General features: G+C 43.0%; 1 protein-coding gene across 1 annotated transcript in view; it reads left to right on the forward strand.

The window, feature by feature from the left end:
• Window positions 1-16510, forward strand: part of LOC118222925 — a 243830-nt gene that overhangs the window by 109782 nt on the left and 117538 nt on the right. The window contains exons 16-21 of the mRNA XM_035408864.1: window positions 2235-2282; window positions 2635-2760; window positions 2845-3090; window positions 4049-4108; window positions 4517-4642; window positions 4727-5203. Of these exons, the coding sequence (XP_035264755.1) occupies window positions 2235-2282; window positions 2635-2760; window positions 2845-3090; window positions 4049-4108; window positions 4517-4642; window positions 4727-5203 (1083 nt within the window). The remainder of the gene's footprint in view (window positions 1-2234; window positions 2283-2634; window positions 2761-2844; window positions 3091-4048; window positions 4109-4516; window positions 4643-4726; window positions 5204-16510) is intronic.

The raw sequence follows: 16510 nt of genomic DNA on the forward strand, positions 1-16510 counted from the left end.
AGCCCCAGCCAGGGTCCCAGCTGAAGATAGAGGCAGCAGAGAGCTCTGATGCAGTCTACACCTGTGTGCTGCACAACCCTGTGGGTGAGAGCAGAACAGACTTTCCTGTAAAGAGCTGCTTCCCTGCTCCAGGTAAGGCCCACTCAGCTGATGTAGGGACTGAGCACAGGCCTGCCATCCTGGCTGCCACAGTCCACCCCTAATGCTCATTTCACAGGTTTGGTTAGCTGTTCCAGTTGTTATGTAGTCCAGCCCTAATCCTCAGTTCACAGGTTTGGATAGCTGTTCAGGCTGCTATGCAGGTCTGTAGTCTAAAGCTTTTAACCAGAGTTTTTAACTTAAGTTAAGCATACTGCAATTTTTTTTCCCACTTGCTCAATTTACAATTTGTTCATGTTCTGCTGTTCTCCTGGGGTTACCAGTTTATTTTTCTGTGCTATCCTGTGAATTCCATGGGACTTCCACCCAAATTTCTCCCTCTGGTCTACAGCATAGAGTACTGGGTAAAGGCCCTGTTCACGGTACTGTTGGGGTCCTACTAGGGGTTAAATGCTCATGTACCCCATCTACCTCACAGTCTCTGACACATGACTGAGGCACATTGATTACTACTGACCCCAATCATCCCCAGCACTGTCAGCTGAGACAGCTGTTGCTGAGCAACCAGTCAACTTCAAATTAACTGCCATTTCATTAACACAGGGAACTAAATAAATCATCTTCTAAGGTCAGAAATACAGAAATATGTTTATATACATCTTTCAATAATCAGATAAAAATGGTTGAGCTTTATCTTTTATATTTTTCTAACATGTTCTGTTTTTCTTTATGTTTTTAGGAAGCGCCTCTGTCATTATTTCTCTAGTCATTGTCCTCCTCCTCTTCATCATTGTGGGATTGCTTTTATTTTACTACAAGAAATACTACAAAAGTAAGAGTCTTTTCAAATAACACATGAAATGATATTAATAAACGCATCCATATGCAGATCCTGCTGGTTCTGGAGCAGTTACTCAGGACTGGAGTCAGTAGGGCTGCACTCCGGTTGTCTCCATAAAATGAGCACAAGCTCTCCAATACTGTGGGACTGAAAGCTCATACATTAGCGCTACTACACCTGTGACTAATAATAATAAAATCATATTTTACATTGTAGAAAGACAAAATGAAGAGGACATGGAAGCTCAATCTGGGGGTAAGCTGTAGAAATGATGGTAATGACTGTGATGATGCTACTGTGAAGCACGATGAGTAATGAATAATATTTCATATCTTATATTGTAGAAAAAACAAGACTGAGAGAGAGAGACTCTGAAGCTGCAGTAAATGGTGAGCTGCAGAAAAGTGTTATTCACTCTGGCCTTAGAGCTGCAGGTGATGACATCACTCCCTCTGGTACTTTATCTCTGAACTTAAAACACTGCAGCTGCAGGTTTCCTCCAAAAAATTAACATCTATACAATGTATGCCTATACAGTACTCAATGACAGGTGTATTAAAATCAGATGTATTCATATTCATAAACTTCAGATGTAGGCGTGCTGCTGGTAAAACTAGATAAATTAAATCTGTGAAACATTTCTTTTGAAACAGAAGGACAACAGCTATTACCAGCAGAACCTGAAAACGTTGAGGAAACTCCAGGTAAGGCAGAATTAACTCTGTGCTGAACAGGAACGTGTCTCATAATGAAACAGCAGTACTGAAATGCCTCTGTTTCAGGGTTGGGATCAATTACCCTGCAATTCAGCCAGTTCAGGAAAGGAAATATATTGTGAAATACCCATAAAACATTGTGGACATTTTTCAAGCAATTAATTAAATTTGAAATTTTCTGAGTCGGCTTGACCCTTAACTGTTGACCGTTAAGTATTTTAGATGATTGACCAGATAAGTTATCATATAAACCTTTTGTAAATGTCCAACAAGTGACTAACTATGCATTTTCTCTCCCCATTCACAAAAGTCAACACTTGTCCTTCATTTTGGTTCAGAATTTAAGTATAAAGTGCTACTTGAATGCTTTTACTTTGAATTTGCCAAATTGTGAAGGTGAAGACCAAATGTTCTGCATTACATTGTATATTGCATTGCATTATTGTGTGTGAACAGTGAGGAAACATGGGGATTGAATCCTGGCCTTGATGTAAAGCTGGATCAGATATTCACCTGTGAGCCTCTTTGCATTTGTACTGTACTCAGCACACACAGCGTCATTTCCTCTGTTTCCACAGGAAGGGTTATGGAAACACCAGAGCTGTATGGAGACTGGTGGGGCTCAGGTAAGACCTGTGATGAGCATCAGAACACACATCTGACTGAGAGTAGAGACTCAGACAGCTGTTCCTGGTGATTCTGTTATATGCAGGTGCAGTAGTTGCTCAGTCGCTGTGTGTGTGTGTGTGTGTGTGTGACAGAGAAAGAGAGAGAATGAGAGAGCAGGAGAACATGGATGGTGAGAATGAGGGAATAGTACACTGAGTACAGAATGTATTTGAGCAGGAATAGACTACAGCAATAAATAAAGTACACTTTCAGAAAGAAGGGTACTAAAAGGAGTCCAAAAAACTACGTGTCACAGGGGTGGTACCCTATAGGTACAGAAAATGTACATTATGTCCTCTGTTTCTGCAGCAAAGCAGGTTGCAGGCTGGTTTATCTCAGGTAAGACCCATGATGAGCATCAGAAGACAGCACTGACTGAGCAGCACAAAGGGACTGATGGGAGTGCTGGAATTTCACAGGAGGAGAGTCAGACAGGTAAGTACAGAGAAGCAGCAGGTAACCTGTCAGTCAGTCACCTGCTTTACATCAGGTTTAATATTTTATTTCATTTCTGCACAGAATCACAAAATCAGGGTGAAGATTCTGAAGAGAGAAGAGTGGAGACTGAGGGGGGGAACTCTGAACACCCCTCCTCTGGCTCTGTCCTGTTCAGCACTCCTGAGTCTCCACCTGCTGCTACATCCAAAACAGCACCAGCTCCAATACAGAGTCAGGACCAGGAAGCGGAAACAGAAACAGCAGATCCAGCCCAGGAGCTCCCCAGCAGCCCAGAAGAAGAGGAGGATATTCAGGAGAGTCAGACAGGTAAGTACAGAGAAGCAGCAGGTAACATTCTCAGTGAGAGACTCAGGCAACTATTCCTGCTCATTCTCTTGTGTGCAGGTGCACTTGCTGCTCAGATACATTTACAGGTAGATTTATTTAGGTAGTGTGGCACCGCACGGGGCGTGACGGTGCAGGCGGGGCGGCACAGAAACGCACAGACCGGAGGTTTGGGGAAAAGTAGCCCAACAGGGCCTTTTATTCACCAAAAGTAAATACCCAACCCAAAACCCAACTCAACAACAAAAACCTCCTGTCGGAGTTAACTTAAAGTAAAGCGAACAAAATTAAGAAACAACGGCGTCCGGGAGACCGCGGAGGGGATCCCTCTTCAACTCAGGAAGAGGGATGTTGTCCGGCGTCTCCACCGGCTTCTGCAAAATAGGGACAAAGTTATTAAACGTTTTTCAGCTCTCCTGCCGCCCAAAACCCCCTCCCCACAATGGAGACAAACAGCCTCCTTTTAATCTCCCAGCCATCTCCCTGGAGTGGCGGCAGCTGTGTTGCCTCATTGATGGCAGGTGTGCTGCCTGCCAATGAGGGAGGTGAGGAATGTTCAATCTGCCGCTCTCCAGGGTCCTGTGGCTGGGCTTCCTATTGGGGCGCTGTCCTGGGTTCTGAAGAGGCGGCCTGGTGGCCGGTTTTGGCTGACGCCTATAGGGCTGGGAGGGGCACTGTGGAGCCATGCCCCGATCCACGCCACAGTAGATTTATTTTATTTCTCCATAGAAAGATTAATTCAGGGTGAATATTTTGAATTTATTACACTGTATTGCTTAAGATGAAAAAATAACCCTTGCATTATTCTGTGTGAGCAGTAAGAACAAATGGGGATTGAATCCTGGCCTTGACGTAAAGCAGGATCAGATATTCACCTGTGAGCCTCCTTGCATTTGTACTGTACTCAGCACACACAGCCTTATTTCCTCTGTTTCTGCAGTAGGCCCTCAGGAAAGGGCAGAGCTGTATGGAGACTGGCTGAGCTCCGGTAAGACCTGTGGTGAGCATCAGAACACACATCTTACTGAGAGTAGAGACTCAGCTGTTCCTGGTGATTCTTTTGTATGCAGGTGCAGTTGTTTCTCAGTCGCTGTGTGTGTGTGAGTGTGTGTGTGCGTGCGTGTGTGTGCGTGTGTGCGTGTATGTGCGCGTGTGTGTGCGTGCGTGTGTGTGCGTGTGTGTGAGACAGAGAGAGAGAGAGAATGAGAGAGCAGGAGAACATGGTGAGAATAAAGGAACAGTACACTAAGTACAGAATGTATTTGAGCAGGAATATACTACAGCAATAAATAAAGTGCACTTTCAGATAGAAGGGTACTAAAAGGTGTCTAAAAAACTACAAACGTGTGTCACAGGGATGGTACCCTATAGGTACAGAAAATGTACGTCATTTCCTCTGTTTCTGCAGTAAAGCAGGTTGCAGGCTGGCTTAACCCATTTAAGACCCATGATGAGCATCAGAAGACAGCACTGACTGAGCAGCACAAAGGGACTGATGGGAGTGCTGGAATTTCACAGGAGGAGAGTCAGACAGGTAAGTACAGAGAAGCAGTAGGTAACCTGCCAATCAGTCACCTGCTTTACACCATATTTAATATTTAATTTTATTTTTCCACAGAATCACTAAATCGGGGTGAAGATTATGAAGAGAGTAGAGTGGAGACTGAGGGGGGGAACTCTAAACACCCCTCCTCTGGCACTGTCCCGTTCAGCGCTCCTGAGTCTCCACCTGCTGCTCCTCCCAAAACAGAAAATGAAGAGGAGACCTTCCACAGTCCCCGATCCAGCCCCTATCCTCCCCACCCCCCTAATTCTCCCCCCCATCCAGCACCAGCTCCAGTACAGAATCAGGACCCGGAAGTGGAAACAGAAAGAGCAGCAGAAGCAGAATCTACTGATGAGACTGGAGCCAATCAGACTGCAGGAGCCCAGAGGCAGAGAGAGAAGAGGGGGGGGCAGAATGGAGGTAGTGATGGGGACGGAGCTCAGCCCAGTGGGGCAGGAGGGGGAGGAGCTGAGAACCCAACAGCAGATCCAGCCCAGGAGCTCCCCAGCAGCCCAGAGGAAGAGGAGGATATTCAGGAGAGTCAGACAGGTAAGTACAGAGAAGCAGCAGGTAACGTTCTCAGTGAGAGACTCAGGCAGCTGTTCCTGCTCATTCTCTTGTGTGTAGGTGCACTTGCTGCTCAGATACATTTACAGGTAGATTTATTTAGGTAGATTTATTTCATTTCTCCATAGAAAGATTAATTCAGGGTGAATATTTTGAATTTATTAAACTGTATTGGTTAAGATAAAAAAAATAACCCTTGCATTATTCTGTGTGAGCAGTAAGAACAAATGGGGATTGAATCCTGGCCTTGATATAAAGCAGGATCAGATATTCACCTGTGAGCCTCTTGCATTTGTACTGTACTCAGCACACACAGCCTTATTTCCTCTGTTTCTGCAGTAGGCCCTCAGGAAACAGCAGGGCTGTATGGAGACTGGCTGGGCCCAGGTAAGATCTGTGGTGAGCATCAGAACACACATCTTACTGAGAGTAGAGACTCAGACAGCTGTTCCTGGTGATTCTGTTATATGCAAGTGCAGTTGTTTCTCAATTGCTGTGTGTGTGTGTGTGTGTGTGTGTGCGTGTGCGTGAGTGTGCGTGTGTGTGTGTGTGAGACAGAGAGAGAGAGAGAATGAGAGAGCAGGAGAACATGGTGAGAATGAGGGAATAGTACACTGAGTACAGAATGTATTTGAGCAGGAATAGACTACAGCAATAAATAAAGTACACTATCAGAAAGAAGCGTACTAAAAGATGTCTAAACTACAAACGTGTCACAGGGGTGGTACCCTATAGGTACAGAAAATGTACATTATTTCCTCTGTTTCTGCAGCAAAGCAGGTTGCAGGCTGGTTTATCTCAGGTAAGACCCATGATGAGCATCAGAAGACAGCACTGACTGAGCAGCACAAAGGGACTGATGGGAGTGCTGGAATTTCACAGGAGGAGAGTCAGACAGGTAAGTACAGAGAAGCAGCAGGTAACCTGTCAGTCAGTCACCTGCTTTACATCAGGTTTAATATTTTATTTCATTTCTGCACAGAATCACAAAATCAGGGTGAAGATTCTGAAGAGAGAAGAGTGGAGACTGAGGGGGGGAACTCTGAACACCCCTCCTCTGGCACTGTCTCGTTCAGCGCTCCTGAGTCTCCACCTGCTGCTACACCCAAAACAGCACCAGCTCCAGTACAGAGTCAGGACCAGGAAGCGGAAACAGAAACAGCAGATCCAGCCCAGGAGCTCCCCAGCAGCCCAGAGGAAGTGGAGGATATTCTGAGACGGGGTCCAGACACCGATGGGGGGGCAGCCCAGTGTAGTGAGGCAGGAGGGGGAGGGGACGAAAGAGTCCCAAAACCAGATCCACATCAGGATATAGACCCCACATCAGCAGAGGAAAATCTAAGTGTCCCGTCCACTGAGCCATTAAGCACAGCTGATCCAGCCCAGGGACTCCCAGACACCACGGCCCCTTCCCCCCCTCACACTGGGGCGAGTGAGGAGTCCTGCTGTGCAGAGGAAAGCCCAACATCAGGCCCAAATCTGGAGCCCAACAGCACCTCTGAGGCAGAGGAAGAGAAGAAGAGAGGGAGCGAGGAGAGGGCGGAGTCACAGGACAGACAAGCCCCCGAAACCCTACAGCCCCTATAAACCCCCTGCACCCCCTGCACCCCCAAAACCCCCTACAGCCCCTAAAAAACCCCTAAACCCTTTAGCAGGACCGTCCCAGAGCACACAGGAGGGAGAGACGCAGGCGAGCGGGGAACTGCGTCACATGACACAGGATAAAAAGACTGCAGACACAGGAAAAGCAGCTCCTAATCCTGAGAACACAGGAGATCATTTAAAGAACTGAAACTAAACTCTGAGCAGTGCTACAGTGCGTAAGACACAAGCAGGTGTAACAGGCTACTAAAATACTATGAATTTTGGCAAATCCTTTCCTTTCTTTGCTTTATACATTTCCACCGGCTCTGTGTTTGGGGCTGTGTGTGCGTGTGTGCGTGTGCGCTGGTGTGTGTGCGCTGATGTGTGTGTATGTATGTGTGTGTGTGTGTGTGTGTTAGTAAATATGCATCTGCCATATGAAGCTATGAATTAAAATCCGACTCATACCTTGTAACACCTGCAATATTCTGCTGTCTAATTTCCATGTAAATAGTAGATAAACTCCTGAGGAAAGTCTATTATCTAATCTAGCTAACTGGTGCTATACTTTTTTTTTGGCTAGCAGCGGCAGCTATAATTTCATTATTTTCACTTTTTTTTTATCAGGGGAGCCAGTCGTATTGCTGCCACACCCCACCACTGTGTTCTGTTCTGTGTTTAACTCCTTTTGGCCAGCTATGGAGGTGTTTCAGTGCTAATCCTTCTCATTTCTCTTTCATGATCTGTAGATTATAGTGTGTGATGTGCACCAGTGCAGCCCCTGTCACTTGTGTATACTGAAGCCCAAAATTAGAGATATGGATCCATGTGTTATTAGAACCCATTGAGAATGAATCATTTTCACATTACACTACATTACAGGCATTTGGCAGACGCTCTTATCCAGAGCGATGTACAACAAAGTGTATAACCATAACCAGGAACAAGTATGACGAAAACCCTAGAGAGAAGTACCGGTCCAAGTTACTGAAGGTTAACTGAAGGTTAACTGAAGGTTAAACTGTTTAACACTAACCCAAACGAGAACAGCAACAACACAGTCTATGCAAAAATACAAGCAGTAGTTAAGACAGTTAATGCACCTAAGTCACCTACAAAACAGCTACCTAGTTACAACCCTAAGCTTACAGTCATTTACAGGGAGGTAGGGAGGGATGGGGAGAGGTGCAGCCTGAAGAGGTGAGTCTTCAGTCGTCGCTTGAAGTGGGTCACAGTGTCTCAGCTGTTCTGACCTCCACGGGGAGGTCATTCCACCATCATGGGGCCAGAACAGACAGGAGACGTGTTCGGGAAGCGCAGGTGCGAAGAGGGGGAGGTGCCAGGCATCCTGAGGTAGCATAACGGAGGGATCTGGCTGGCATGTAGGGTTTGTTATTGTGATATTGCATTTTCTATTAAACTGAGGGCCTCTTTTTGAATCATTATGGGTCATTAAATAAAAAATAAAAATCATTCTATAATATTCCATGCCCTGTTTTGTATTGTGATCTATTTGAAATTCTCATGTACAGTAGGTATACACTGTATGGAGAGTCTATTCCATCTGACCAAGAGGGGAGCCAGTTGTTCCACAACCCTTAGGGTATTTCATACATATGGAAACACGGCTATAGCGACTCGACTTTACACAGCAGCTGCTGCGCCTGCCCCTCAGCATGCAGAAATATAGAATGACCTCATCAGCAGGCAGAAATTTAAATCTCTCTGTAAAAATTTACGGCCGTTGGAATAAGTGCGTCCATATCTCAAATGGTAAGTGAAAAATAGTGGACAATATTACATTTTATAAAATGTAATTTGTGTTAACACAGTTTCCGTTTGTCTAATATTACCTTTTGTCTAAAGATCTGAAACCATTGTATTTATAAGATACACATATAAAAGCAATATACAAATAAAATTGTTTTGATTTTGATTAAACATTTATCCAAAGCGTGAATTTCCCACGATCTTCCTTGAATAATAGAGTTTATTTATTTATTTACTTATTTAATTACTTATTTAACGTTGTCTTATGTTGCAATACATTAACACATTTCATGCAGAGTACAGGCGCCCTAAGTATTGTGCTTGCAGCATTGTTTTGATTCTTCTGCTATCGTTTAACATACCAACAGCTAAGGGCACGGCCGACTCACATCAAATATGATTTCACTTTCACTTTCACGATGCTTCTCCGGAGATACGTGCTCATAATAATCCGTGTAATAGCCCAGTGTGAAGGTGAGCAATGGCACACAGGCACGTCAGAATCACTACGGCGTTATTTGTCTTCGCGAACTTCACATTTGGTAAGAACGGTAAGAACCTAAATCCCTTCGGTAATTATTCGTTAAATATGTGCGATTTAAAAGTCAGAATCTTTTTCAGAGGTTGCATGTTTAACCATCGAGCTAAAATCAGATTAATATGTATATTAATATTAATATACTGTTGGCTAAAATAACCGTATAGGCTGTAAACGAACGACCCTACCTGTTTTGTATTTTACGTATCACCGAGTTTCTGACGTTACCCAGAAGCTTTCTAGCTGTGAATTCGTTTTTTCTCTTTCTGTCTTTTTTAGATATAATATTCTGGTGCATGCTAGTCAGAGAGTGAACATATTTTCAGAGACAGACTGTAGGACTATATAGACGACATACTAAATATACATATCGAAATATGAGATAAAAACAAAACATAACACAATGACGAGAACAGGCCATTCAGCCCAAAATGTTCTCCATTTTCCTAACTAAATTGTAGCTAGGGCTCTGATTACCTACAGGCGAGATAGTATCTAACGCCGTATCAAGCCCAGTCTGGAAAATCCCCGAAGTTCATGCTTCTATTACGTGGCATGGCAGGCTATTCCACTCAGCGTAAAAAAAATGGTTCTTAATGTCTTTTACGGAATTTAGCTTTTACCTAATTTCCATTTATTTCTCCTCGCTCTGCTAACAGAACTCAACCTCGTAATCTCGTAGTTCACTTTGATAATCCCCTTTATAAATATATCCCCTTTATTATATAAATGTATGGGCGTGAAGGACGTAGATGACACTTTTTTATATCACCTAGTGTAATATATGTTACACTTAGAATAAATATATTTTATAAAAATGCAAGAGGAAGAGGTGAGTTTTATGCCTGGTTTTAGAAGTGCAGACTGACTCTGCTTCCCTGCCATGGTCGTGCTGACAGTTCCTCAGCAGAGAGGCTCTGTAGGAAATTCTTTTTAATTTTGGGGACAAGAAGTCCTGAATCTTGGGAATGGAGAATTTGTGTGGGAACATACAGTGTGAGCAGGTTGGAAAGGTGTGAGGGGGCTGGACCACAAAGTGATTTGTAAGTCAGCGGCAGTACATTGTATGTATGTTTTTCAGTAAAAAGTGATAAATAAATGAAAAAAGTTTGTAGAACAGCAAAGACCTAAGGACAGAGCCCTGTAGGACCCTACAGTGGTCTGAGGATTTATCATTAACATGAACAAACTGAAATCTGTCTGTCAGGTATGATCTCAATCATTGGTAAAATAAATGGTAAATGGACTGCATTTATATAGCGCTTTTATCCAAAGCGCTTTACAATTGATGCCTCTCATTCGCCAGAGCAGTTAGGGGTTAGGTGTCTTGCTCAAGGACACTTCGACATGCCCAGGGTGGGGTTTGAACCGGCAACCCTCTGACTGCTAGACAATCGGTCTTACCTCCTGAGCTATGTCGCCCCATTGGAGTACTTGCCCACAAATTCCTACACACTCCTTGTGTGTGTGCAAAAGAATGTCATGGTCTGCCGCAGAGCTGCCCAGTCCTGTTCCTTCCATCCTTCCATCCTATAGGTTTTAATTTCCATTTATGACTCTGTGACCGAAGTATGCTCCTGCTTTTAACCTCTTCTCTACTTTTAATTATTTTTACACCTCTGTCTCATTCCACATTTGATGTTTGTGCATTTTATTAGGTGTAAGTCTTGTTGGGTAACTTTGTGTTTCATGTCAGATCCCCCTTGCAGAAGAGATTTCAATCTCAATGGGGTTTTCCTGGTTAAATAATGGTTAAATTAATAAAATAAAATTTTAACCCTAATTCGGCACACTTGATTCTACTAATTAGCAACTGAACGACATCTCTAATTCTTATGGTGTGGTTTGTTAGGGTTGGAATTAAGAAATACTGGAAGATAGACCTTCAGGATCAGGATTGGGCAGCCCTGTTCTACACAATCAAATGTTGTTCTGAGATTAAGAGGAGTATAGGAGTTTTCTGATCTGAGGCTAAAAAGAGGTCATTAGATCTGGTCTCTGTGCTGCAATGGGGTTATGAACATGAAGGCTTTCATCAATATTTTTCATCTTCAGCAAAGCGCTGAGCTGTTTGGCTGCAGCCTTCTCAAGTATTTTAGAAGAGGAGAATGGAGGTAGGTCTGTAGTTTTTTAGGATTTTAGAGTTTAAAATTAGGCTTTTGCACCAGGGGCTTGATGACAGAAACTAAACTGTCAGGGGGTTGGGTACAAAACCAGAGTACAACGCCAGTTAACGAGGTTAATCACAGGTATGCCCCATACCAGTCAGAGTTCCTTTAAGCCGCGTTTCCACCAAAATTACCCGGAACTTTTAGTCCCAGGAACTACTTTTCAAGGAACTAAAAGGTTCCTTCAGCCCATGGTTGTCTGCGTTTCCACAGTGGTCTAAAGTGCGGCGAAGATTAGGCAAATTAGCCCACTGACGTATGAAAAAGCGACGTTGTCGTCGGTCCATCTGTCCTATGATTTCTTCTGTAATCCCATACTACCACCGAAGTAGCCTACATTATTTTCTAATAACCGGGACAGCCCGGAGGGGTTTATTCCACTTATATACAACGGGTTACAAACAATGAGTATATATGGTTACTTTTGTATTTATTTATTTTTTAATCGATTTAATCACCTGGAATTGAAATATTCTTCTGCAGCCGTTTGGGCATATTTTACCGTTGTCAAGCAAAACTGTTGTTGGTAGTTGAACTTGGACCGTTGTTATGCAACAAATAGGATATAACAGGCCAATAGTCAGATTGTAACTGTTTTATATATCCTCTCAAACACATTCATTATGTTTTTATGCGAACATTCGCTTTCATGTCTTGACATGTGAATGCATTCTGTCGCTTCAGATTTATATGTATAACTGGCAACAACAGCAGAAAACACGCACACGTTGTAAACAATTTGCTGTTTGATTACTTTCTCATCGTCAATTCCATATAGGCTAATCGCAAAATGACAAGAATAGAACGAAAACTCAGACTTGCGTGAAAATTTAAATTAGTAGTGGTACAGCCACCGTTTGCTATCCTTCAAAGTTACTGCTAGCCGAGCACTGAAGTGTGTCCTCCAGATGCGAACCATGCACCAGTCCATAGTCTTCCAGTTTGCTTTTACTGTATCACCAATGTGAATTACGCAGAACTACCGCATACCTCACATAACTGTATCAAACGTTTTGAGTCAATTACAACGGGCTAACAAAGAAAATCCGGAAGAAAATATTCAGCAACCAAATTAATCCGTTTGAATGTTTTGGTACGTAATATGCTGTCCCAGCACGAATGCTTAGCATTTTATAAAACGAATACTAAAGCAAGAAAAGAACAGAAGAGCACACGTTATAATTCCAAGACGTTGGCAGGCTATAACCAAAAGTAGGCTACTGCGCCGCATAACATACAAGTTTGATTTGAAGTTATTATGGTGGACCCAATGCGGTATGCTTACAGAGATAGTGTACGCAGGATCGTCAATGTCCTGTTCAGTCACGATTGAGTCTTCATTTGATGATTTGGTGTTTTGATTTTATCTTTTGGGCATATAAGGAGAAACATGGAGTGGTTCAGGGAGACTCATCAACATGGTCTCTTATGCATCATATGCATATAGCCATCTCACTATACACATACTTTTGGACTACTGTATATTGCCACTATTGAACACACTGTACAATCTGTACAATAAACTACATTCATTTTGACCTGGCATTCCTCTTTGAAGCTTACATCTGCACACCTCGTAGTTTTAAGGTCCTAACATACACACAGAACTCAGGACATCTGCACCCCATAGTCACTTGCTTATACACTAGTGTTGTAGCAGGATTTATGCAGGCTACACAAGCCAGAGGCACGTCCACGCCTACCATGATAGACAGCGATCGGTATGGAGCCACACTACTGGCGGAAAGCAGTCTCCTCAGTCTATGCATAACTGTTAGCACAGAGGAAATGTTAAAACATTATTTTGGAGTCAGATAATTGAGATATCATTAAATTACTCCTGTTCTAGTAGCACCAGGTGAGACTACACGCGTTCCTTCACCACTCAGATACTTCCGCTGCGTGTGGAAGGGGTTTCTTACAGGATCCAAAGGACAAATTAGGCTCCTCCCTGCCCTGCTGCTTCAGTGGAGAAGAGTGCAAGGGGAGATCTGTCAGTGATCCACTGATTAAAGTGATGCCATTGATTTTATATACACTTGGAGATTTATAGATTTGTATCTTTGATGTGGCGCAACACTTAAAGACCAAATACGATATGATATGCAAGAGGAGAAAAGTGGCACTAGTCCATTGAACAAATGTAGCACAATATGGGGAGCATTACTTTGGAAAACCGCTTGCTTAGAATCACAGTGCAAAGTAAATCACAACACGAGGAGTTACCTGGAAACTGCAGCAGTTAAGCACTTGTGGGTGTGTGACACCTTTCAGCCAGCTTCTTTGGACAGTGCAGACGCTGGTTTTCTTCAGATTTTTTTGAGTGCTCAGTATTTATGTTTGTAAAATCAGTATCTGATTACCGCGATTTAAAGGAGGCCCCCTGTCTCATTACATTTAGGTCACATAAATAAATAATTTCCCTGTGCAAAATAATGAACCATAAAATTCCATTATGAATGGATTATATTTGCCAGGTGTCCTGGACTAGTGCCAGCAAAGGAACTTAACTGGGATTTTCTCTAACTTCATTTACTGTATCTGTATACTTGCTAACCTGTTAGCTCAGATTAGAGTAAAAGAATAAAAAAAATTGCTCATGATTTGTATTAATATACTCTCTTGCAGGTGATGTCACGCCTGAGATGATTGTCCAGTCTAATGGGAACTTCACACTACAGCCAAATGTTCAGGGTACTCTGGAGGAGATTTTGTGGAAGTGGAATCATCATAAGGTGGTTGAATTTGACCAGAAGGAGGTGGTTGAATACAGGCAGTTTAAAGGACGGACGATCCTGGACCTCAAAACGGGAGCCCTGACCCTCACACATCTCACAGAGGCTGACAGTGGGGAGTATGTTGGTGAGCTGCAGATCAAGGGAACTCTGGTGGAATATCGTCAGACGGTGAAAGTGTTTGGTGAGTTTGCTTCTACAGAATGACCAAATCCCAGTTAATTGTGGGCTTTCATCAAAAAAATTTAGCTGTATGTTATAAAAAAATATATACATTGTCTACTGAAATACACTTTCAACCATTTTGTGGGGCAATAAAAAAAATGTCTTTGTCTGTCCAAACAGGTAGAAGCATGGAAATTTACATTTATTTCAAAGTGCTTCACAAGTCGGTCTGTATCCACACGGTTATGAGTGTGAATATCGCTAAATGGCACAAATGTTATACCTGTAGTTTCACAGAGTTCTCAACCATAAGTGTTTCAGTAAAAACATGCTTTATATCACTCGATCATGTGGGTCAGGTGTGTTAATCCATGAAAGACAATGCTAAAGTTAGCTGTGAGGTCACAAGCCTTTGTTCTCTATGTGGATGCTGTAGGTAAACCAGCAGTCACCTGCCAAGTGAACGGCTCCTCAGTAACCCTGCTGTGCTCTGGGGGCGACAGACCAAGCACTCAGTACAGGTGGGAGGGGCCTGCCATAGAGCCCCAGCCAGGGTCCCAGCTGAAGATAGAGGCAGCAGAGAGCTCTGATGCAATCTACACCTGTGTGCTGCACAACCCTGTGGGTGAGAGCAGAACAGACTTTCCTGTAAAGAGCTGCTTCCCTGCTCCAGGTAAGGCCCACTCAGCTGATGTAGGGACTGAGCACAGGCCTGCCATCCTGGCTGCCACAGTCCAGCCCTAATCCTCATTTCACAGGTTTGGGTAGCTGTTCCAGTTGTTATGTAGTCCACCCCTAATTCTCATTTCACAGGTTTGGATAGCTGTTCCAGCTGAAATGCAGTTGACCCTTTATGTCTTGCCTGTGTGAAATTATTTGTTTCCCTCTCACTTAATTAAAAAGTTCCTCATATTCTGCCGTTTCCCTGGGGTTACAAGCCTCTGCTGAATTTTCTGTGCTGTCCTGTGGATCCTGTGAATTCCATGGGACTTCCACCCAAATTTCATCCTCTGGTCTACATCATAGAGTACTGGGTAAAGACCCTGTTCACGGTACTGTCGGGGTCCTACTAGGGGTTAAATGCTCAGTTGCCCCATCTACCCCACAGTCTCTGAAACATGACTGGGGCACATTGATTACTACTGACCCCAATCATCCCCAGCACTGTCAGCTGAGACAGCTGTTGCTGAGCAACCCGTCAACTTCAAATTAACTGCCATTTCATTAACACAGGGAGCTAAATAAATCATCTTCTGAAGTCAGAAATATATACACAGAGAAATATATTTATATACATCTTTCAATAGTCAGATCAAAATGGTTGAGCTTTGTCTTTTATATTTTTCTAACATGCTCTGTTTTTCTTTGTTTTTAGGAAGCGCCTCTCTCATTATTTCTGTAGTCCTCGTCCTCCTCCTCCTCATCATCATTGTGGGACTGCTTTTATTTTACTACAAGAAATGCTACAAAAGTAAGAGTCTTTTCAAATAACACTTTAAATGATATTAATAAACACATCCATATGCAGATCCTGCTGTTTCTGGAGCAGTTACTCAGGACTGGATTCATTACATTACATTACATTACAGGCATTTAGCAGACGCTCTTATCCAGAGCGACTTACACAACTTTTTACAAAGCATTTTTACATTGTATCCATTTATACAGCTGGATATATGCTGAAGCAATGCAGTTCAGTAGGGCTGCACTCCTGTTGTCTCCATAAAATGAGCACAAGCTCTTCAATACTGTGGGTCTGAATGCTCATACATTAACGCTTCTACACCCAGGACTAATAATAATAAAAATCATATTTTACATTGTAGAAAGACAAAATGAAGAGGACATGGAAGCTCAATCTGGGCTAAGTTGTAGAAATGATGGTGGTGACTATGATTATGCTACTGTGAAGCACGATGAGTAATGAATAATATTTCATATCTTATACTGTAGAAAAGACAAGACTGAGAGAGAGAGACTCTGAAGCTGCAGTAAAGGGTGAGCTGCAGAACAGTGTTATTCACTCTGGCCTTAGAGCTGCAGGTGATGACATCACTCCCTCTGGTACTTTATCTCCGAACTTAAAACCCTGCAGCTGCAGGTTTCCTCCAAAAACTTAACATCTATACAATGTATGCCTATACAGCACTCAATGACAAATGTATTCAAATCAGATATATTCATATTCATAAACTTCAGAAGTAGGCATGCTGCTGGTAAAACTAGATAATAAACTAAATCTGTGAAACATTTCTTTTGAAACAGAAAGACAACAGCTATTACCAGCAGACCCTGAAAACGTTGAGGAAACTCCAGGTAAGGCAGAATT

This window comes from Anguilla anguilla, chromosome 3 (genome assembly GCF_013347855.1).
Source record: "Anguilla anguilla isolate fAngAng1 chromosome 3, fAngAng1.pri, whole genome shotgun sequence".
Lineage (NCBI taxonomy): Eukaryota > Metazoa > Chordata > Actinopteri > Anguilliformes > Anguillidae > Anguilla > Anguilla anguilla.